Here is a 25,709-nt window from a genome sequence, read left to right as displayed (position 1 = left end):
TAAAGAGTGAAACTATGGTCTGATCTGCTCTTGAAATGCACAGAATCCGCCCCATCACACATTCAACAAGTGTTTTTTTTATTGTCAAAATTCTTTAGAACAGAACATTTATAACAGATAATAAACAGTTAAAGGAATGCCGGGGTGTCATATTACAATTACAATTAGACTTTATACATCAAAAACATTTAAAGACATACAGTTTTCATAAATAGAAATGGTTATTTGATTTTTAAACTCTTGGAAATGGTGAGCAAATATGATTCAATTTGTTTAATAAGGACAGGGGGGAAAAGGGAATGGGATACTGACGATACAAGGATACACATTCAACAACTCTCTTTTCCCACAAGTCCACGCGGTCACGTCACTCTAATTCTTGTAATTCTTGTCCACATCCCACCATGTCATTGCAGCTTGTCTGAGCCTTTATTCTGAAAACATTGCCCGGATCTGCCACGTGCCCTACCCTCTCCGCCTTGACCGCGGTCCCCACCCACCGGCCGTGAGCGCGCAGCATCCGCGTTTGCGCTCCGGTGACCAGCGGCAGCAGCAGCGGCGGCCGACATGGGATGCGAGTGGTCAGACATCGCTCCCTCATCGCGTCATAGTTAAAGCTCATCAATGCGCATTTTGACACCGCACGACCCGATTACTACTCAAAATGGCCAAACAATACGACGTGCTCTTCCGTCTCCTGCTCCTGGGAGACTCGGGCGTGGGGAAAACGTGTTTGTTGTGCAGGTTTACGGACAATGAATTTCACCCTTCTCACATTTCCACTATCGGTAAGTGCTCCGATCGTGCGGTTATAATTACGCGCATCTTCTATTAATAATGCACGTTCGTTTTCCGCCATATTACTGACAGTTCTTTTGATGTGATTTTGGCGTCACGTTGTCGCTGAAATTCCGGCGCGCGGCTTTCTCCAATCAAATGCTCTTTTTGTAAATTGCCACTGCGTAATGACGTGGAGTGTGCACTGCTGACTGTAAATGTGACTGGGACTGTATGTTTGTGAACTGTTTGGACATCCAGAGGGGGCAGAGCACACAGCTTTGAGAAGGGGACACAATTAGGTTCCAGTGTTAACCTGGAATTAGAGGTGAGATTTGTATTGTCCAAACTTTTTTTTAACCAAGGGCCGCTTTTTTAAACTTATATGGAGCAGAGGGCCAAAAACAACCCGACAATGTCATATTTGAAAGCGGATGGTTCAATATGTTGCATTTGACATTGTTTCGATGCCTCCACGTCTTTAATAATACTTGGAACATTAATAATAGGTTGTTAGAACATCAAAATGCTTGAATTTTTCCATTGTTACGGTAAAAAATACTACTTTTTGTTGTTTGGACCAGCTTAGCAGGAAGCCAGAGGGCCAACAAAAATTGGTCTGAGGGCCGCATTTGGCCCCCAGGCTGTAGTTTGGGCATGCTTATATTATATCAAAATAAGGAGGGGAGCAATCCATCTAATTCTATCTTCTACAAACAGGAAAAAACCTTGTATAAAAGTAAAGTTTTTTCCAACAAGCCTGAGTGAAATGTAAAAAATGTAACAATCTGCCAAGGAAGATATCGAACTCTCAATTTAAGCTTTGTAATTGCCGTAATATTAAGCGTTTGTGTAGTTTTCACCGTAGAATTGTGAGCCACATTCATAACAGACCTAACCATTGTAATAAGTCCTTGAAAACGTGCAGCCGTATTACATAGTTGTAAAAAGTATGTAATAAAGAGATATGTCGTTGTAATAGGTTATGTTCACGTGTAATAATATTGTAGAATGACCGATAGTTTAATATTATAACAGTTTAACGCTGAGCTGAATGGAGCTGGTCAGAATTCCATGGTAGATACAAATTCAAAATGACACAAATATATGTTTTAACCTGGTTTGTGGTTAATATCTCTGTAATTACTGGGACTAAACACATGGAGGGGAGAAACAGACACAACGTCCAACATCGTTTGTCAGCAAAATGTTTTATTCATTTATTTTTCACAAAGGCTTCAAAAAGTACCATATTCAACCCAAAAGACGTGAAAGGGCAAGTTTGTGGCGCCGGTACCAAACAAATAACGATTGGATTCGATGTCTTTGAAGTTATGACACGTAAACACAATCTATTAAACGGTAAAAGCAGCCGGGCTTATGTCGTTCAAATTAAAATACAGGAGACAAATGCGAAGAAGATGCTTCACATTCTCATTGGTCATGTTGAGGATGAATAGAATAAGGAGAAGTACATTTATGGGCAGATCATGTTGGAGGAGGAACAATGAATATGTGTTTGATCTTTAATGCCAGCCAAGACGTGAAGACCAAGGGCTGATGTATTCATCTCTTGAGTAAATCATACATTTCCCCCCCGATGGTTCAGACAATATTACACTATTCCATCAGAAGTGCGCTAACCTTTTTACTTTTATTTTAGAGAATTCAACAAAGTTCTAATTTGTCATATCTCTAAAACAACAATGGTGATATGTCCTTTTTCCAGTATATGTCTGTTGTACTTTGGAGTGTTCAGTGCCTGCGGGTCATATGTTCTGTTCTCTTTCTATTGCAGTCTTCAGGAAGGGTAATTGCATCCTTACTATGTTTTGGCCCTGAAGGAACTTTTATTTGAATTATTTTTGCAAATGAATGGAATGTTAATCCTCTAATATACTTTTTTTTGTCTAACCATAAATACACTTGTCCCCTCACTTGGAACTAGTCATTTGACTCTTGGTGAATATTTTGACAGTATGCTGACCTCTGGTTGAAAACTCCACATTAGCCAGCAGCAGATTATTCATTCATATATATTTATTTTGATTTAATTTGTGTCGAAATGGTTTTGTGAATCCTATAATTATCACTCATTAAGAAAAAAGTACAAAGTGGCTTCTTGATTTCAGTAGAATAATTACTCAAACATGCACAAATCACTCTAAATACAACTTCAAGAGGGAAAACTGAAAAGGGAAAACAATTAAAACATGGTCAGAGCTCTTAAAAGTTGACTTCCCATAAAATGCCTCCTCGAATGATGCGACTGGCAGAGATATTCAGAGGAAACGTCTCCGTGAAGCTCGTGAGTGGTTTCCACGCTGCAGCAGACAGGAGCTTATCTTCTTAACTGCCGTGTGTCTGTTTCTTTGTTTTTGTTTCCTCCAGGGCTGCACTTTTACAAGAGGAAGGATCCATTTTGTTTGCAGTAATTGGGCATGAATTAGGGAAGACAATTTTTGAGGTTTGGGCCGAGCGCCAATGGGAATAAGCGAGACGTGCAGTGTTTGAGAAGAACAACTCTTCCTCTAGGCACTTGTTCATCACTTTGATTCTAAAACTATAATTTCAAACAATACTTTTCTTTTATCCTACACTAATATTAATTTATCAGTGTTTGAACGTCGCCCACAAGATGGTTTGTACCCATCTTCAGCCTGTGCATTGTGTTGCCGTGGCTTTGGGCAAGACACTTCAGACACAAAGTGCAATTTGTTATCGTAAAAGTGCTAGTATAAAAGTAAAAGTGGCATTATTTGAAGTACTTTTTGTTGGGGATTTACAGTATCTGATCTCGCTGTTGTGGCTGATAATCTGCAGTTTAATTGCTGATGTCAAGATCTTTACATTTATAGCAAGGCTGAAAATTTGATGTACGGTAATGTATGTATATATTTATCTGGCTTTGGATATAGTTTGTTGTTTTTATTCTTAAGGCTATTTTAAAGTGATTTATCTTGTTTTTATTGCATGCGTCTTCTCTCCTGCTGCTCTTGAACTGTGCGTTGCAACACTGGAATCTCCTCGTTGTGGGACAAACCTTATAAACACATACAGACCGCGCTCTTCATTGTGCTTCTATTTCCATTGTAACTCACTATATATGCAAAATCACAATATCAAGACTATCATTTATTCTTGCCAAGACATTTACCAGAACTTTTGAACTGAATAAAATATAATCGGAATAATCAAGAGCTTAATTTTACCCATAATGTCCATATACTTATGTGGTGCAAACAACATTTTACCCTGGTTAAAAGTGCACAAATAAGTGCTATGGAATTTGAATCCAAATAAATGCAACGTTGATTACTTTAGTTTGAAGAGGAATACACATAAGTATTTTCTCTGTCCTCGTGGTACTTTTGTTGTGGTAGTACTAGTATGTAGTGCGTGTCTCCACAGGAAGGGCCGTCCTGGTGAGCTCCATAGGTGAACACTGAAAATAGCCCTCGTCTGTAACATCTTAAAGGCCATATAATGATCCCTCTGCACCTCTGCACCAGGTGGAGCAACAGAAAGACTCATTTCGGATTCTAAATCAAACGATGGCGTTAATGAGGCTGCAGCTGCGAGATGTTTTGCCGTTTATTGAGCTCAAATTGATTTCTGTAGCGTTCCCTGAGCTCACCTGTGTCCCACATAATCAGAGTTTGTGGTGCTGTGTGGCTTTTGACAAAAACACAGTGCACCCTTTTGTTTAAATTGCTTTTTTTGATATGCACATTATAATTTAGATATTGTTATTAATGATGTGATGATTAGTGATGTAGAAGTTCTTGAAAATATAAGAAATACAAGTATGATACCTCATTTGTAGAACTCAGAAAATGCATTAAAGTAAAATTACAGTAAAGGTCTGCCTTTTCTAATCAACAAAGTAATGTGTAAGTAAATATACTGCATGTAAAAATACTTTATCCGACAGAAAGATACTGTAATCCATGTAATGCCCTTTTCAATGTGTGATCAAATCGAGCCATTCAATCTCCACAGATGTAATTATGAAATGAACTTTCTAAATGGATCTGAGACTTCTGGACCTGAGGCCTCTGCATCAAAGCAAATGAAACAACTTGTCACTGCTCTGAGCAGATCAATTTAATTGCTTTGCAGTTAACACAATTATGACATTAATGGACTCCATGTTTTTAGGCATGTAACATTCTAATATTGTGATATTGTAATACTGTAAAATGTATAATCTTACAATAGCTGCCTAATATATTCATGTATTATTTTGTAGTGCTTGGTAAAACAACAAACTGCATAGATCCTTTGCTGTTTTCTCAGTCCATAAGATTTAAATAGCATTTCCTTTTACATCATGTTTCGCTGTTAAATGGTCCACCAGTATTTCTTGACAGGCAGAATCTCGATGGAATAAACTTTTCAAGCTCCTCCGCCCCGTATTTCAAACCTCCCCTTGGACCAAACAAACACAAGTCTGGGTAAAGACAGAGAGCTCAGAGATGGCCACCGCTGCTCCTTAAAATCAATAAATCATTTCCAAGGCTTCACTCTGTCAGGGGGACATAAATCTGTGTCCTGGAGCCCACCTGCTCCTCCAGCGTTCATCTGCTGCTCCTGAAGGCCAAGGATGAGATCATAAAGAGGCACTCACAACATCAGTTTAGACAGGCCGCGCCTTCTTGGAATGAGATTTATCGATCAAACTTAACGTGAATGCACCGAGTCCCAATATTTACATTAGTGTGGTTGTCCTTAAAAAGGGCCTAATATTAAAAGTTTGAACGTTTGCTCGGGTTTAATCCAGTCTGTGTAACTATAAAGACCTCAAGAACTATAATGTATAGCAAATGTTTCTGAAACATTAAAAAAAACATGAAATTATTACATTTTAAATTTGTTTTTGGACTGAATCAGCCTCTGTTGTGCCTTTTAAACTTTCCATGAGAATATATCCCGTCCTTTTAATGGAAACAAACTGGTATCAAACATTATTCCACTGGACGTGTTTCAAAACTGAAACTTGATTTGAAAACGTCTGACTTTTCCCCCTTGTAGTAAATATATTAAAATGTAAATATGTATCCTCAACGTTACTGTAAAAAGGGCATTGACAACATAATGGACCGCTGCCTTTAATGGGAATGATGAGCACAGTGATAGTATTGGTAGTAATAGGCTTATGGCAGCAGTTGCAGTAGTGAGTAGCCAAAGTTGTTGCTGGTATTGTATAGTTTATATTGTAGTAGCAGATATTTGACATTTGCACGTGGAACAAATTGACCGCGATGTGGCTGGAGTCGAAGCATTAGAAGTTGTTTCGATAATGTTCTGTGCCAGTTCCAGGATTCTTCCCATCTAACCGATCCTATCAATGACTTTCTGGCTGGATGACACAGAGGCAGACTAAAAATAGAAGACATATTATACTATTTTGGGAGCGTGTAATTTTCCCTGACTGAACATCATGTAATAGAAAAGGAGTCACGGCTTCAAGCGGCGCACGAATACTGCTCATTAGAATACTTCAATATGCAGCTTCTATCATCCTTGCATGTATTTAGATGCACTCATTATTTATTCACCGATTACTTTGATTTAAACAAAGCATTTCTCAAACATTCCCTGGACAATGACGTTAGTGTTGTGTCTGTGTTTATGCTCTGTCTGCAAGCAAAGTTCCTCACAAATAAATAAAGGGATTTTGCTTGATTATAGTTGACGACACCAGGGCTTTAATTGAATTTACCGCACATTTAAAGAAGATTCCAGCCTTAATTCATTCAAACCTACTGTGCATACTGAGGTTTAGACACATTCGTTTCCTATAATCCTTTCCAAAATGTGTTTTCTGTCACAGTTCAGTTGGAGTTTTTCCTCCGAGCCTCAGGGTGCACATTATGCTTCCGTCCTTGCGGCATGTGTAGGTGATTTAATATTGTATGCAGCCTCCTCCTCCTCCTCCTCCTCCTCCTCCTCCTCCTCCTCCTCCTCCTCCTCCTCCTCACCTTGCAGAGCCGTTCATGTCACCAAAGTCATAAAGTCGACTCTATATCATCATCAGCTCAATCAGAACCTTGAACACGCGTGTGAATGAAATGAATAACGCTTTTGATAGAAATAGATGTTTTAATATCTCATATCTCATTTACCTTGCATATAGTCATAGATTATACTTGCAAAAATACAAAAACATAAAGTACTAGAAAGTCTGCAATGGCTGAAGCCATTGCTGGAGTGTCTGCGTCTCTCTCTCTCTCTCTCCCTCTCCCTCTCCCTCTCTCTCGCTCGGCTCCGTCACAAAATTCTAAAGAATAAAGCCTAAAGAATTCCGCAGACACTCATAATGCCCAAATTCATTTAAATGGGGAAAAAGTACTAATACTTTTGCTAATTCTGTAAAAAGTACAAGTTTTTCAAATGTCAAAAGTAATAGCACACGTACTACTGCGAAAGCGATTGTAATGAGGTATAACATGTTGAAATCGGTTGAAGCGTTAAGGCGAAGAATAAAGTCTCTTTATTTATAATCACGAATAGTATGTGCCCATAAATGTACTTCAGTATACAATTATATAATTAGAGTATATATATATTGCATCAATGTATATAAAACACAAGATAATCGTACCTGTTGTTGACAGAGATCCCAAACTACTAAAGAATAAAGCCTAAAGAATAAAGTCTACCTCTCCCTCCCTCCCTCTCCCTCCCTCTCCCTCCCTCTCCCTCCCTCCCTCTCCCTCCCTCTCCCTCCCTCCCTCTCCCTCCCTCTCCCTCCCTCTCTCTCTCGCTCTCTCTCTCTCTCTCTCTCTCGCTCGCTCGCTCGACTGGCTCCGTCACAAAATTCTAAAGAATAAAGCCTAATGAATAAAGTCTAAAGAATTCCGCAGACACTCAATGCCCAAATTCATTTAAATGGGGAAAACTAATACTTTTGAAAATTTGATAATTCTGCAAAAAGTACAAGTTGTTCAAATGTCAAAGGTAATAGCACACATACTACTGCGAAAGCGATCGTAATGAGGTATAACATGTTGAAATCGAATTGAATTTTTTTTGATTGATTCCAGCAGTGTTTAGCTATATTACAGACTATCTCCTTTCCTCGAATCTCCAAACTGACGGGCGGTGGGGCAAGACCGCGTCATAAGAGCAAGCACGCCCCCTCCCCTGCCGCCTCCCGCCTGCCGCCTCCCGCCTGCCGCCTCCCGCCCCCTTCCCCCCGGCTCCGTGCTGCTGTCTCCCTACAAGCCCATTCCGGAGTTTTTCTGCTTCGAGTTACGACGAAACACGGCTCAAAGAGGCCCAAAACTTCATTAATGATATCGCACTCTTTACCATTATCACAATGGTGAAGGTTTATGTGGCAGTTGATGCAGCAACCGGGAAAATAAACGGAGAGAAGTTCTATCCGATACCGAAAAACCAGGAAATAAGATGGACATAAGACTTTTATTTATATATATATATATATTTATATATATATATATATATATATATATATATATATATATATATATATATATATATATATATATATATCTATATATATATATATATATATATATATATATATATATATATATATATCTGTTCTGCGCACGCTGTAGAATAAACACCAGATTTATTTAGGCTCAAAGTAATGTTGATCTGAAGTTCTATCGTTTCTCACTCACTCACTGGCGCAGAGCGGCGCAGCGCGGAGCAGACAGCTGTGGGACTACATCACGGGTGGGCGGGGCACACACGCGCTCTGAGACTACGTCACGGGTTGGGCGGGGGAGCCAGATTGCTCTTCTCAAGGGTGGGGGCGAATATCAAACCAAGCCGTTTGCATTTCCGGGTTGGTGAGGGGGTCCAAGGTCTGGGTGATATTTCTTAACTATTATGTTAAGGGTGTTGCACAACCCTTATTATTATCAATTATACACTTAGGATAGAGACTATGAAACATGAAAAAAGCATGTTATGGCACCTTTAAGGAGTTGAAACTGGCTAAATGGAAAATCATGGAAAATATAATAATAAAAAATACGTGAAATACAAGAACATATAGTGTCATATAGTGTGACACTCAAATATAGCTGCTCCTGTCCGTTCTGTCCTGGCAATAGAGAGTCATCATTGCAACACATTCAGTAGCTCGAAACGGTAAATGTGTGCTCTGCATCCATTGTGTTATTAAGGTTATGCAGGCACCAGTATTTTGTTTCTTTTTTTTTTTATCTGGCAGTTTAGATGAAGGACTGAGCGATATGACAAACACTTTCTTTCCTTATATTGATCGACCTCAATGTTTGATTTGATTTATTTTGTCTCGTTTCGATAAACAGATAAAATGGCTTTCAATATTTAATCAGTGCCATTCACCACAAAAATTTGTAAAATTGAATTTTTCCAACATCTGAACTCTGCTCCAAACCACATACTTTTACTGACGGAGGATCAGCAGCAGATTCTCGGCTGGAGAATCTCAGTTTTGATTAAAATTTGACTTAATCGCACAGTCCTAGCTCGACGACTGAAACTATTCTACTGCAGTGTGGAGCTTATTATTAACATTTCTACCAGTGAGCCCTCGATTAATCAGTTAAACAGTCGACAAATAATTTTTGGGGTGATTTAAAGGGCTTATATATTTGCAAAAGGCTTGTTCTTTTGAGTTAATCTGAATTTAATCTGCCTTTTTAGTTATAAATACACTATTTACGAGTAGTTTTCTTTAGGAATATTTGTAATTGCGTTGATGTCCTGCAGTGTAATGGTCAGTGCACTTTGCTACTGATACATGGTCAAATCAAAGAGGGTTTGAAAGCTTTTTCCAGTGCCACACCCCTTTTAGCCGACTAATCCATGTCTCAAACAAGAACTGCTTAATTTCAATCCTTTTGTCCGCTTTTACTGCATCTATATGTTAGTGACAAGTTAGTAACGGCAATACTGCAAATGTGTCAGCGCTCACAGTTTCATAATGATAGTAGAAGAGAAAGGGCTGCAAAAGAACATGTCAAGGTTTTAACTTCAACTAATTGATATTCCAATTATTATTAATTGAGTTGTTGCCGCACCAACCAGTATCAATAACATGTCACGTGTTCTCAGTTTCATGTTCCTCCTCCTTTGATGAAGCGCCGCTGACAGTTCTGGACGGTGCTGGGTTTGTTCTGAGTGATGAGGTCGAGCTCTTCTGTGATGTCATGTCAAAGGGACTGTCACTTTAAACGTCCTGCACTCTCTAAAACACCCTCCGTCTTAATTAGACCAGTTGTTTTTAATTAGTTTGAACATGGCTGGTGGAGAAATTGTGCCATATTTAATTATATTGTGCATGCGGATCGATGTGTTTTATAATTTAAGGGGGGGGAAAGTGAGGAAGTGGTGCATGTTTTAGTGCATTTGAAGTCTCTTGGTCACAGGGTCTGACTGCAGACGATACACAAGTGCATTAGTGGCTTTGTGGGTAAAGCCAGAACACATTGGCTCAAAGAGAAGACACTTTGCAAAGTGCTGTAGCAACTAAGACATAGTTTGGCCAATGATTTATTAACTGTTCTTCACACGGGATTTTGTAGAATTGATCTCTTAAACTATATTTTATGACTTTCGGCTACTTTAATGACATGACATGTTTCCAGATTTGGTTGTATTGTATTTGAAGTATTGTTTTAAGCAAAAGTATGTGACTATGAAATCAGATTTAAAGTTTATTTTTGTGTGTTCAGGAATTTATAGTAAAAAAATAAACCCCACAGAAAGTATCATGAAACCTTAAATTACTATTCAAGATGAATATTTAAATCACTTTTCAGAGGGGGGGCCCTGACGCAGAGACACTACCTCCAGCTTATTATTGCTGAGGCGAGAGTTTTTTAATTTGTTGTTTCACGGATTTTCCTTGGGATTTTTTGAAGGGGAGGACGGAATAAAAATAAAAAATAATTTTTTTTTTTCCCATTATCAAATCACATTTCTACCATCCAAAAGTCGGAGTTGAATTTAAAAATACATTTTTATTCTAAATAATGTTCTTGGATTCTTAGAATATTATTATACATTATCTATATAATTATAGTTATCAATGCAAGACATTGAAACTCTTATTATACTGCGGTGTACAAAAATACCTTCAATGTCACTTGTCAACTGTTTAATGGAAGGTGGAACTCAGTGATCAGACAGAAAGTAGTCCCAGACTGACAGCTTCTCAGAAAATGAATCATCCCGTGACCAAACAAGTCGCTTTGATAAACTTTATTGAGTCTTGACAGGAACACAAAGTGTGCAATGAATGAAAATGTCTTATTGAGCTTAAATTTGGCAACAGTGATTTGATCCAACAGCGCAGTAATTTTTCCCACGCTCGAGTCGTGACGCGCAGCTCAGATCAACTCATCGGGACAAGTAGTGGCCTTACAATGTGATCAGAAGAGAACGTGACTCCACAGACGAGCTGGACATGTCCATATGAGGAGGACATGTCCACATGAGGAGGACATGTCCACATGAGGAGGACTTGTCCACATGAGGAGGACATGTCCACATGAGGAGGACATGTCCACATGAGGAGGACATGTCCACAGTCCACATGAGGAGGACATGTCCACATGAGGAGGACTTGTCCATATGAGGAGGACATGTCCACATGAGGAGGACATGTCCACATGAGGAGGACTTGTCCACATGAGGAGGACATGTCCACATGAGGAGGACATGTCCACATGAGGAGGACATGTCCACAGTCCACATGAGGAGGACATGTCCACATGAGGAGGACTTGTCCATATGAGGAGGACATGTCCACATGAGGAGGACATGTCCACATGAGGAGGACTTGTCCACATGAGGAGGACATGTCCACATGAGGAGGACATGTCCACATGAGGACATGTCCACATGAGGAGGACATGTCCACAGTCCACATGAGGAGGACTTGTCCACATGAGGAGGACATGTCCACAGTCCACATGAGGAGGACATGTCCACATGAGGAGGACTTGTCCACATGAGGAGGACTTGTCCACACGAGGAGGACATGTCCACATGAGGAGGACTTGTCCACATGAGGAGGACATGTCCACATGAGGAGGACATGTCCACATGAGGAGGACATGTGCTACTTAAATGGCAACTACAAAATGATTCTGATATAATCGGTCAAGACTCGTATTCTTCATTTCCTCGTTCGAACACGAGTTCAATGAATGGGAGCGCGAGCCAAAGCCACGCCCACCCCGCATCCTTCATGTTAATCTACCGGTTGATCTCATGGATCTATGGTCGATCTAGGAAGCCGTGAGTTGCAAGAGTTTTAAAACTCTCTGAACGTTCGGACGAACTCGGGGTCGTACAGAAATGGTCGGATGTTGGAGATGCTGGTGCAGAATACATTTTTATCTTTATTTTTATTTAGGTTTTGGCCCAAAAAACTGCGGAAAATCCGCTTCACATACGGACAACGTGACGCAGATCCAAATCATTCCCTGCACGTGCCCGGGCCTGAACCCAGGCTTGTGCACCCAAAGAACCCGGTTTTGGAGGAACACGTGTGTTGTGCGCCTCAAACTCGACCCAACCAGCCGGAAATATCTGGGAATGGGTCAAGAATCAAAACTATAGCCCAGATTTATCATGAGGAACAGGGCTCAGCTAATTGAAGATTTGCTTATAAGATAAATTAAGCATTTATTGTCTCCAAATGGATAAGTTTGTCTTAGACATGAAAGGCACAGTACTCAGTACATCCACTCCTCTGATCGAGAACTACACACTCCACGGAAAAGAAGGTCTTATATATTCAAAAAGCCTTTGTCCTTTTCTATTAATAAAACCTGTAAAGCTGGTATATGTACTGCTCCTGTGCTGATGATCCAACACCTCTTTTCATTAGTGCTGTTCTGTGGTTCAGGCCTCAGGCAAACTCGTCGTGTTAGCACGACTTTTCTCTCTCTAAAGGCCATCCACTCACTTATATGAGCACAGCTTGTTTCTCTCAACTTTGTACCTTTTACTAATGAAACACATTTTCATTGCAGACATAGATTCAGTTCTGTACTCTTTTGGTAAATAGCACCAACAAGTTTTATGTTACCAATGTTTTTCCTTTAGACAAAACATGTATTTAAACTAGCAGTAGGTGCTGCCCAGTGGCCGAGTGGCTAAGGCACAGCACACATGCCAAGCTCCTGGTGCAGCCGGCCACAATGTCACAACTATTTACTGCATGTCTCTCTAATCCCCCCATCTGTTCTGGCCAATAAAACCCTACAAAATTCCTTAAAATAACACTAGCAGTAGAAATTCAGCAGTAGTTGCTCTAGCCTGGCACAAGCAGAAAGTAGTTGCAATATTTGTTACTTTCATCTGCATTTCTACTTAAAGTCAGTCGTTTTCAAAGCACTTCTACCTTCTGCTTTCACGTCGCTGTGCAAATTTGCACAAACCCGCTCATGTGTTTTGTGTGAATCACCAAACTCGTGACTCAGTCTGGGGTGAACTTTAATTAATTTCTATGGGATTATGGTGTTCTATAAAAGCTGGTGGGTTTCTTTGACGTTGCATTGGAGGAGAAAGCATTAAGCCCCAGTAATTAATCCTGCACAGCTCTTCAGTGTTGCCTTTGTCTGATTCCCAGCCAATATTCTACACAGAAGGTATCTACACATTTAAGATTAAAATGCAATTAATTCTATTATAGTTTCACGAACAAGGACCACAACCTCTGAAATTGAATGCAAAAACCAAACACATAAAAGGAGTTGTAGTATTCGTGCCTGAAGGATAAAACAGAGACTGATATTAGGAGAGGGCTGGACACAGAAGTGACTAAACACTTGTGTGGCTATTAAGTGGTTTAAATATAGGTATCTTAATTTAAACTAACTTCACTTAAATAAGCCCTTTAGAGTTCTGTTTTATATTAAAGGCGGTATGGACGATTTTTCGGCGATTTGAGAACGCAGGCGGAAGTGCGCATGCGCACTCCCCCGTGTGGACTGATACAACACACACGTGCGTTTGTTTATTAGCGCGACGGATCACATCGCATCTCTCGTCTCCCGTAGATTTCAGTCCACTTCTGCGTCAGCTCGAACTGTCTTTGTCCGTCTTCATTTTGGCCCGTACACTGAGGGAACTATATTATGATAGATCCATGCGCTTAGGCACGCGGAAACGTGGGGACGAGCCTGACGCGGCTGCAGGTGAGCGGTAGGTGCATTTTATGATTGATACGAGGCAGGACAAATGATTTATCCACGCCACAAGGAAATATGATAAAAAAAAAATTGCTGAAAAAAATTGTCCATACCACCTTTAAGGTGGCAATTTTCACACTAAATCCTTTATAATGTCAAGATACTAAAATTTCGGATTTGATTTCGATACTAAGAAATGTGCTCAATGCTAGGGCTGGGTATTGCCAAGACCCTCGCAATACTTATCCAGATACTTGTATTCCTTCATTACGATACGTATCCCGATACATTTTTGAAAAAAGGGTCTTAAAAATGTACCAAATCATTTCATGTTTATCCACAAAGCTCCATTATGCTCTAATAACTTCATACATCCAACCAACTGATCCAAATGATCCTGTCTAGTGAAGCCTACGGGCAAAAAAAAATCTAAATAAAAAAATAGATACTGTGATGATCCATCGCCGTATACATTTTTTTAACACAGCCCTACTCAATTCTAATTTCAATATCACAATGATCATTTAAAAGGCTCTTTTTTTAGTTTGAGGTGACATTTAAAAAAATAAAATTACAGTATTTCCGTAATTTAATTAATTATTGTGGTCTTATCCTGAAAAAGACATTTAAAAACTGTTCACAAAAGGCAAAATGTCCTTAAAGTTGATATAGTATAGTATACAGTTGATATAGTTGATACTTCAAATTAGTTTTAGTATAGATTAGTATCTAAATTTCTATACTTTTGACAACCCTTATCATTTATGTATCAAATGTAATTTAAAAAAAACACTAGAAACTATTACCCATTACCATTTGGCATGACTTTCTCAAAATAATGCATTTAGTAATTCTGTTTTACTAGTTTCTACAACAGTGAGCTTCCCTGCAATAGTGAAATACATCGTGTACTATAGGATTATTACCATAATAAAGCCATGTCATATGAATAATGTTACATGTTTTAAAGTACGGTATTTTAAGCCTTGTGTGTGAACTGGTGGTGGTATTTCTGTGTCTGTAGCTCTTCTCACTTTCCTCACATTGACTGATGGATTAATCCAGGCTTCTTAAACCAAAGGCACAGTCAGAGCTCCTGCATCATTACCACACATCGTGTTCCTCTCTCTCTCTCTCTCTCTCTCTCTCTCTCTCTCTCTCTCTCTATATATATATATATATATATATATATATATATATATATATATATATATATATATATATATATATATATATATATATATATAAATGGTCATAGAGTTGCACACAGAAAGGTTCATGTTTTGCCGTCTGTATCTGAGATGTTCCTTCTCATTTAGATTTAGTGCCAAAATGTCAACAACCACAAAAGCTCAACAAAGGGAAACGTTTCAATTAATAGTCTTTGTAAATCATTTTAAATTGTGATTATTGTTTGAAGATCTGACATAACCTACTAGGGCTGCAAGATTAATAGCAAGTGAATTAGAATCTCATTTTGAAGGGACACAATTAGCCCAGTGTACCATAACCATAAAGTACCATAATTTCCCCCACAAGCACCAAATATCCTCATTCTTATTCAGCATAAAAATGTGTAGTTTAGAACGTGGTCTGAAATACATGTGATTCTTGTAGTTTGTCAGTTCATATTGTAGTATTTTTGTTCTCCTGTGGGTGTTTTAAAGTGCATTATGAGCTTTTTTACACATGTTTGCCAATGTCGTTTTTAAACCACAAATGACAAAAACTGATCCAACCAACTAAATAAAATGTGAACTTTGAACAGAGTCACATTATTAAAACATCTAATCTAATCGCAATGCTTTTCAGACCTTTTTTCTCTAATCATTCAGCTTCACAACTTCATCCTATTATTTCTTTTGTTGCAGGAGTCGACTTTAAAATGAAGACCCTCGTCATCGATGGCATCAAAGTGCGCATACAGATCTGGTATGTTTGTCCACGTAAAACAACTCACCTTATCGTACCACCATTCATTGTGCGTCAACTATGAAAATACAGTTGTATATTTGAATTGTTTTCCGTAGGGACACCGCAGGCCAAGAGAGATACCAGACCATCACTAAACAGTATTACAGACGTGCTCAAGTAAGTGTTTCCCTCATCTCAGCCGACGTGTGTGGAATCTGATCGGAAATGTATGCGAAATCAAATGTGTAGCTTGAAATATTGAGCTCGTCGCAGCTGGTTTTGAGATGCATAGTGTATATTTTTACAGTTTCAGGCGTTGCCATGGAGATCTGCATCTTCTCTCAAGCCAGCTGACTTTCATATCTTCTTTTCTCTATCCACGAATCTCCTCTTTGGTCTTATTCTTCTCTTGTAGTGAAGGAACACATAAGTCTGTTGGTATATAATAGCAGATATAACCAAGTAGTGTGCGTTCTGGTGTTCTGTGTACTAATATTAATAGTGCATTGAGGTGTGTTGAACGTGTAATATGTGGTAGGCCTTTTTGAATATGCATAATCTGGCCTGTTCTGGTCTTTGGCTGATCACAGGGAAATTGTACCTTTATAACGTGAGATTGAAGGTCGAATGAAACCGGTGAATCTGTGACGTAGTTTAGTCCATTCAGGATGTATTTTGTTCAACTGAGATAGACCGTGGAAATATGTGGCGGAAGCTGGTTCTCTATGGCAGAGATTGATTTATGATGCGATGCTATTGTCATTTGTTATTTGGCTTCATAAACTTAAAGTAATAGTACTTTTATGGTTTAAAATTCCTATCAACACAACTGACAACAATCACAGTATGTTTTTATATCACTATATATGTTTTATTCACTAAGCGCGGACATAATGTATGATTCATGTCAGCAAAACTGTTAAATTGAATGAATAGAAATGAAGGTTTTGTCATTTCTGGCATGTCTGTGTGATTTCAATGCATTTTTCCTGTTGTGTGAAGCACTTTGTGTACGAATTGTGCTCTAAAAATAAACTTGCCTTGCCTTATTTGCATAGGGACGGTGTTTTTCTTCTATAAAACAGATTTAATGAGGCTATGAGCTCCTTTTCCTGACAGGACTTCCACCTCACAGCTCATAGCCTTTTTACATCCGTCTTATTAGAATAAAAACACGAGTAAATGTCAAAAAGAAGACCTGATTTAGCTAAATATGCTAATTCTACCTATTGTCCCTGGGCAGGTTGATATTTCAATCTAGAAAAACGAAATCTAATTGTAGACGGGCACTTGACCATAACATTGTTTTGCATTTGCCTTTTGTTCCTCTCTAAACTGACAGAGAAGACGAACTTTTGTCCGTTTTGGTTTCGTGTGAATACCCCCAGTAATTACAGAGATTTTAACTACAAACAGCTCAGCAAATGCGACAATCCGAGGGTTAAATTCCCCCATAGTACCTGTCTCCAGCTCAGTTATGAAGTAGGCGTGTCAAATCTCCCTGTCTCACTATTTCTTCTCCTCCTTGAGCATTTGTGTTTGTTTTGACTCAGGGGATCTTCTTGGTGTACGACATCACCAGTGAGCGATCGTTTCAGCACATCATGAAGTGGGCCAGTGACGTGGACGAGGTAACGCACTCACAAACACACAGGAGGGCACGTTCAGAGGCACGCGCGTAGAGCTGGGTTGAAAAAATCGATTTTCCAATCTTTAATCGATTTGCATATTAATGACCGATTATCGATTTGTACGTCCAAAGATTGATATTTTTTCTTTTTTTTTTAAAAATAAAAATAATAATAAAAAAAAAAAAAAATTGAAAAATGCTTAACGTTTACATTTTATACAGTGAACCCTCGTTTATCGCGGGGATTACGTTCCAAAACGAACCCGCAATAGGCGAAATCCGCGAAGTAGAAACCTTTATTTTTTTACAGTTATTATACAATGAAATACTCCATAAAACATTGAAGCTCACGCGCGCCGCTCTCACCGGCCTCGCAAACTTCAATTTGGCAAGCGGTTTTACGTACGTGTACATATTAATCCATAACGTTATTGACACACAGGTAGAGAAGACGCGGAGAGACTGTTTAGCCAATCAGAATGCAGAACACAATGCATGATGAAAATCCGCGAAGCAGCGAGTCCGCGAAAAGTGAACCGCGTTATAGCGAGGGATCACTGTACTTCCAGTTTCAGTACTGGCAGTGTGTGAGCAGTTTTAAAATAAAAAAATTATTTTGGTAACAACCGCTTTTGGGTGAATTCTTCATTATTTTCAAGCATAATAATAATGCACTGGTTAGTGTCCCAGTAGAATCCACTGTTGCAGATGTCGTCACCTCAATGATGTCCTCCATTTATTGTTCTGAATTATCTTTCTTGAAGGTAGATTGATCCTTAACCTTTTCATCAGTCTTCCATCAGTAACTACCAATACTTGTAAGATTTGCTGTTTAATATTGATATAATACTAGTTTTAATATGTTGCTTCTCTACACAGTCATGAAGTGAAGGAAACGGTTCAAATACATTTTTCATTTTTAATAACATTAACCCCCGGATCGAATCAAAATCGGATCGAATCGGAAATCAGATCGAAATCGGATCGAATCGGATGGAATTTGAGAAAATCGGAAAAAATCGATTTTGAAACGGAAAAATCGGAATCGAATCGATTCTTGAAATTTGAATCAAAACCCAGCTCTACACGCGTGACACTGTCAAACATCCTGCCAAATCATACATATCCAAAAATATCCATCATTATGCCATTATGCAACATTGACCTTTTTCAGCTTATAACCATTTTATAACATTTTTTCCTCATCAAAAACATGCTTGGAGTTGTATTCAGCTTCATTCACAATAGTTTAGTGAATCCGGGTGTCTCAAAAACACTCCCTTCTGAATTTTACAGTTTAGTTTCACCTTTCATTGAGATCCAAGATATTTTGTGCCATTTTTAAATCCATAAATCATCGTTTTGAGCATTTCTGCCGTCAAAATGCGCTCACTACAACTGCGCGCCTGCCTTAGCCTGAGAAAGCTAGGTTTTGTTTATCTCTCATTTATAATTCCCTCTGCTGCCAGTAGAGGGAGTTCTAACACAATTCCTGACAAGGGAGCGCCTCATAGATGTAAAGTCATGCGTGCTTTCACTAGATACGTTATTTTAAAGTTCGAAAACACGAGATGCCAAGTACAACACCTTTAAAAGCCAATAAGAATACAATTACTGCATAACGTGTGTCGTCTTTTTCATCTCATCTTTACCACACACTACATGGGGCAACGGTCGTACTCCTGAACTAGAAGAAAGAAAGTCAGATACTATTATATATTCATGAACCTTACAACATTGCTTTAAATGTAGCTCGCTCCTGACACAGTATCCTTAATCGTCTTGTCCTTTATGGAGTTTCCAGTCCGAGCTGTATCTCTTTATTATGACTAATGTGGATATAATAAATGTAATTTCCTCTAAGGGCCACACAATAACACAAGCTCTATTGATCCAAGCACGACCCTTGCTTTCATTTCCTGCTACCTGTCTCTATACAATGTACCGCCTTGACATTTTTCCCTTTGTGGTAAATATCCGTGCAGTACGCGCCTGAGAAAGTGCAGAAGATCCTGGTGGGAAATAAAGCCGACGAGGAGAACAAGAGGCAGGTGGCCACAGAGCAAGGCAGCAAGGTACGGCACAGAGGACAGTGCTTTGGGATTTACACACATCAATCTGAACATTGGGTTGACTTTTGATGGGTTTTGACACCAGCCGTGCACATGTGACCAGGCCAGTACTTATCACTCAAAAGGCCCTAAAGCGTGTATTTAAGAACTTGTGGCACTATAAAGCCCTGATTGGATACAACAATATCCATTGAATAAATCTACCCTGCGCTTCTTTGACAAACCCTCCATTTGTTGCAAGAATACAGTCCCATGCGTCTTCAAAGGCGCAGCTGAGATTACGCTCCCTTATAGTTTCTAGACTCGAGGGTGTGTTTTGTATCACTTTGAAGCTTTACTGCGTAATGGGGGAAGTTTGTATCATTAGACAACCTTCAAACACTCTCTAGTTTGCAGCTATTTCCAAAAGTGATCGTGTCCCTCTAAATGGACATTTTCTTTGACAATAAAAAAATAAATATAATCAAATAAATCGTTTGTGAACCTACAGCCACACCATCTTTGTACATTTTTAAATAATGTTTTGTTGTTTATTCTCTTTGTTTGGCTTCTGTGTCGTACTTGATGGTGTGAAAGGTCAAAGCTTTTTCTATTGAAACCCAGTCCAAATCTACATTTTGACATTTCTATAGTGTTCTATATTCAATTTCTATATTCCATTTTTCTGGTTGGCTAAGTCTATTTATATTGATATTGAAAACATTGTTCCAGATTTGATTTATTGAAAGTTAAGTTGATAATCGAGTCATAATTAGGCCCAAAAGTGACACTGTGCATCTTCAAGCCCAGGAAATTATAAATCATCAAGTACTAAAACAAAAAAAGTAAGAGTGCAAGGTAGAGACGTCGCCTGTTTGTCACGATCATTGATGGAGTGGTTATCGTTTTGTCTGGAATGTTCCACAGTATGGCATTAAAGCCTGAGAAGAATTAAACAAGTGAAGTGAAAAAGAAAGAGAAAATGAAATGTGGCGATTGAAATCAAATGCTTTATGTTGACGATGCCTTCTTCTTTTGTCTAGTTGGCCAAAGCGTACGGTATGGGCTTCTTTGAAACAAGTGCCTTCACAAATCAGAACATAACAGAGGTGAGCATTTTATAATCCAGCACAGTTTTTTATACTTCCTTAATCTGACAAAAGAAAAGCTGTTTTGCACCAGATTTAGCTTTTTTTCCACACAACTATAAAAAGTACACATTTCATTACAATTACAGCATTAATATTAGCTCAGTAAAATGTCACAATTTCAACCATATTAAAGGATTTCCTGAAATTATAAAGAAACAGTTAAGTGTAAGAACTCATCAAGCTGAAAATATCCACACCCAAAAACTTAAATGTGCACAGTATTTATCCACAGTTAAAATGTTTTCTTCTTTTTATTTTCATTTTTTATTTTTTTCAAATACATAATTATGCTTTTTAATCACTAAACTGACCGGAAATATTTTTGTAATCTTTTGGCAGCGAAGAAAACTCACCATAAACATTCATTTTTGGCCAATGTAATACTGTCCCGGGTGAATATAACACACACAATCTTAGTGATGCATAAACTAGATTGCTCTGCCCTCTCTGTCCTCAGACTTTCACCCGATTAGCAGAGCAAGTGCTGGCCGTCCACAAAAAGGACTTGGATCTACTGCAGACGTCACTGAGCGATCAGCTGGACCTGTCCGCTCTGGAGGAGGAGGAGGGGCTGTGCGATCACATGACCGGGGACCAGACCAAATCCTGCTGGTGCTAGGACTAACGCAAGGACCACAACCCAAGGACCTTTCAAGTGCACCGTCCACAAAGACTCCGCATACTATTTTTAAACGTCGACGCTGTCATGGCCAGGTTTTGGAAGAATTCTAGATAATTTGTCATATTGTTTTTCTAAATTAATTCAAATTGCAGCACTATTAACCATAGTTTTTTTGTTTTTTTTATTATTCATTTCTGTTTTGTTCTCCATTTTAATTTGACACCTTTTGGAGTGAGTTTTCATGTCTGTGTTCGCAAGACACGTGATAAAGATAGATAATACCTATACAAATATCTACTACTTTAAACTAAACATATGGATATCCTTTCAACACTGGTTCACATAAGCCATTGATAACATATTTTACTTGTTACTACTATCAATTTAAAACCTATTGTGGTGACACAAAGTTGCCTATTTATTTATGAAATATAACTCTAAGTTTTACTATTAAGTATTGTGCCCTCCAAATTGACAGTGTTAATAATAATAATAATTGTACCCTGAGCCTCTGCAAACCCTTTTCTACGTCAAATCTGCAGCCTTTTTTTCAATGAACTACTGTAATGTGGAGTTTGTACCACTAGAGGGGGATGTGAGCTTCCCTTTAACGCTTCTATCATCATTATTTCTATGCGGATGTAACTGCCTTCATCACTGCTACCTTTAAGGAGAGACTGAAAATATGCATCTTTGTTCTTTTCTTAATGTAAAGCCTATGGCATTTGTGTTTTCTCTTATGAGCCGTGTAGTTGGACGAGCAGCAGTGCTGTTCCCCGAGGGGAGCGAGAAGAGGAAAGCAAATGTATTCTGTAGCAAATGATATCTTGTTTGATTTTATGTTTTACTGCTGATACTAAACCCGGGGCAAGTTTCACACAAATACTTAAGATCTTTGTAAGTCCCATCTGGCTATTGATGTTTGGTTGAGTCATACAAGGTCTGATACGTACAATTTATTTATCTAAATGTGTATTTGTTCAATAAGTGTAGCATTTGTGAAGGGATTTTGAATTTTAACCAGACGTATAAGCATCCTTGTGGGACAAACTGTACCCACCTATATTCCTAAGTATTGGACTAGGACATACACATTTTGGACTATCAGTTGTCCAGAATTTAATAGTGTTACATTTTAACATCTAAAAGAATGTTTTGGACATTAATATCTTTAAAACAAAAAAATATTATCGTATATTGGAAAATACTACTACAGTATATTTATTTGCCGAGTTATGGGGTACTCAGTGTATAAGACGAAGCTTAGGGGTACATGATACAAAAAAGATACCACTGTTGGTATACTATGCAACAAATAATTTGACTTAATGGCCCATTCCATGCATTCAAATAACAATATTAAACAACATTTAGATTATAATTGGAACATTGTTGTCCCTGTTGCTGAGGAACACAGGTCTGATGGTACTTGGATGAAGCCTGCCCCCTGTGGTTGAGTAGAATATTGCATTGTTGTACATAAAGACGATGAGATTAGACCAAATTGTAGGGATATAGAAAGTGAAATATTCAGATTTATTCATAAATATAATGTATAATCTATTGCCCACTTTTTACTGAGTGCGTTGGAGATTGATATACTTTTTTTTTTTGCATGCAACCAACTCTTATTTGTTTACTTAACTTCAGTGAAGTTATTACAGACTGGTTGTGTTTGACCAGAGTTGCCTGCAGGACCTCAGTATCATTACAGTATTTGAAATTACTACTACTACTGCTGCTGCTGCAGTTGAGTGTGTGACGTGACTGTGCAGGGGACTCTTTAAGAGCTGCCGTATGTGTGTTTTGAAAAGCTTTGACTTGTATAAATGTATTTGTGTGGATATATCGATGCAACAAGTTACTATGAGACATGATGTCAGACGTTTATGAGTAAAGACTTGCAAATATTGAATTGTCCTGTGTTTTTATTAAGTCTAATAAGAGAGATCCATAAATAACATTTTAGTAAGTGAAATATGACATCACAGCAAGATATAGCCGTGTGTGGTATGATGGTAAAGTTGCGTGGGACAGAACACGGTAATAAATATGTCAGAGTCACACTGGTCGACTGTGTGTGGGGGCAGAGGTATTTCTATTGATTTCACCTTGAGAGCAGAACACGGCGAACATAGATTCAATTGTAAAGGTTTGTTTAAAAGGTTAAGGCCAGTGTGAAGTCATGTAATGAATGGTTGCAATGAATAGTTGATGGATTACAGTGCAAAAGCATGATGTAAAACAAAATATATATCTGTATGTGTTGAATTAAGTCATATAATATCTTAAATATGGATTTGTGGACTGATGTTGTTAACCCTATACAGCCCAGGAGTGTTTTATAGCCATGTAATCAGCAAGGCAAGTTTATTTGTAGAGCTTGTACACAAAGTAACAAGAAAATATGCAGTTATAAGCTAAGGACAGCTTCATTGGGACCTTCAACTACAATTCATATTTAATACTTTGACAATATATTTTGTGATTTAGAAATAAACAAATGAATAAGCTCAAACTAAAATCCCAATATAATAACCAAGAAGTATGCCGTGTGAGAAACTGAATTCATTGATTTTTATGAGTAGGTAACCTTATTTTATGGGTACAAGCCGCGGTAGATCATTATTATTAACCTTTACATTGACATACCAGTACCACTTTAGTCCGAGGCAGACGTCACACAATCACACGTCTTTCCCCTGAGATGACTGCTTCCCACTCAGCCTAAAAATACCTCTTTACTTGCTCACCTCCTTCTTTTTCTGTACCTCTTACCTCACTTTTCATTCTCCCTCGCTTTCCTTTTCTCATTCCTCTTTTTCCCTTTACCCATCACTCCCTTCTCCCCTGTCTCTCCTGACTCTCGTCATCTCCATCCTCTCTCTTCATTTCTCTTTCTCTCCTTCTCTGCTCCCGTCCCGTCATCATCGTCACAAATGGCAGAATTGTCACGTCTTTTAAGCTGCGGAAATTCACAGGAGGAAGGGGAAAATAGCCCGGCGTATTCACACATGGCGCTGTAAAATGTGGTGCATGTAGGTGGTCGTTTTTTTATTTATACAGGCCTGCAGATCTGAAGTGGTAGAATTGTTTTGCACCTGTGGTTCCTCTGTGCTTTTTAAAGACATCATGTTTGGAAACCGCCTCCATCGCCACTTGTGCTTGTGTGAAGGGAAAAAAGCGTTTGTGTCAATGGAAGAAACACAATCATAATCCAGTATACTTTTGACCTTATTCTGACATATAAAATGTAAAAAAATGCAATGATTAAGGTGAGATCCTGCAGGTGAATAGGAAAAAAAAACATTTTTTCAACATGTTTTTTATGTGTAAAAAGTGTCAAATTTGCCCCTATTTGGAAAACATAAATCTCAAAAATGTTTTGAACCAGGTTTAAATGTCTTGATGACATTGACATGACTGAACATGTGACTTCATCATTTATGTGACAGTTATATTCTGATATACATACATATATGATACAATACAGTGTGAGCATGACATTCTAATGAATATTGTTATTCTACTTAATCAAAAGATGATTTTAGAAAACCTTTAACACCAGTTTTAAGGGATATCCATGAATCAGGACGTGCATCGTATCAAGTTCCAAGTATTGGGATTCATATTGTATTGTGGACCCTGTATCAGGATACATTTCTGTATGGTGAGGTACTGGGCAATACCCAGCCCTAATTGATACGATCCATCAAAAATCTTTTCTGTATAAGATTGTAAAGTTTGTTGTGTGTAGACAGTCTTTGATGTTACAATGTTCCAGCTGGATGCAAGTATATAACATGAAATAATAACACATCTTTAGGTGGATATTGGACAATGCTGTTGTTTACACGCGTGTATGTTGGGACTGACCAAACAAACTAGAAAAAGTAGTGCCTTGCCATAACCCACAATATCATGAAGAATAGGTTACATCTAGTTACAGTTACAATCCGAATTGTACCCGCACCTCTTCTCTGGACCTGCATGAATGTAGGCATTAAATGGAACAACAAAAGCTATCATATGCCAAATAACAATAATAATATTGGCGTGTACCCTGCCTGAGGCCCATAGTAACCTGGCCATAGTTACAGCGCAGCACATAACATTATCAGAAGCATGGCACTAACTTTCACTGCTATGCTCATGACACACAGATGGATTTATCAATGAAACCTGACCAGAACGATCAAGTAGATAGACCTGCGCAAAGGATTTAATAACCTCAATGACACTTAATGATCCATCCATTTTCTACCGCTTGTTCCCTTTCGGGGTCGCGGGTGACTGGAGCCTATCCCAGTGACTTCGGGCCTTAGGCGGGGTACACCCTGGACAGTGGCCAACTCGTTGCAGGGCCAGGACACTTAATGATATGCTTTTTAA

The 25,709-nt window shown here is 38.5% G+C and overlaps 1 protein-coding gene across 1 annotated transcript; it reads left to right on the top strand.

Moving 5' to 3' along the window:
• The first annotated feature begins 530 nt into the window (after positions 1 to 530).
• Positions 531 to 22,102, top strand: rab15 (RAB15, member RAS oncogene family). Its single transcript, XM_072445556.1, has 7 exons — positions 531 to 788; positions 15,821 to 15,881; positions 15,980 to 16,040; positions 17,417 to 17,494; positions 19,479 to 19,568; positions 20,588 to 20,653; positions 21,153 to 22,102. The coding sequence occupies exons 1-7, from the start codon at positions 665 to 667 to the stop codon at positions 21,312 to 21,314; spliced, it is 642 nt and encodes a 213-aa protein (XP_072301657.1). The 5' UTR covers positions 531 to 664; the 3' UTR covers positions 21,315 to 22,102.
• Positions 22,103 to 25,709: the final 3,607 nt, after the last annotated feature.

The sequence above is a fragment of the Eucyclogobius newberryi genome, unplaced genomic scaffold (genome assembly GCF_026437365.1).
Source record: "Eucyclogobius newberryi isolate DKJ021-1_F unplaced genomic scaffold, fEucNew1.0.hap1 SCAF_1, whole genome shotgun sequence".
NCBI lineage: Eukaryota > Metazoa > Chordata > Actinopteri > Gobiiformes > Gobiidae > Eucyclogobius > Eucyclogobius newberryi.
Note: the sequence above shows the minus strand (reverse complement) of the source record. Positions and strands in the feature narration are given on the sequence as shown.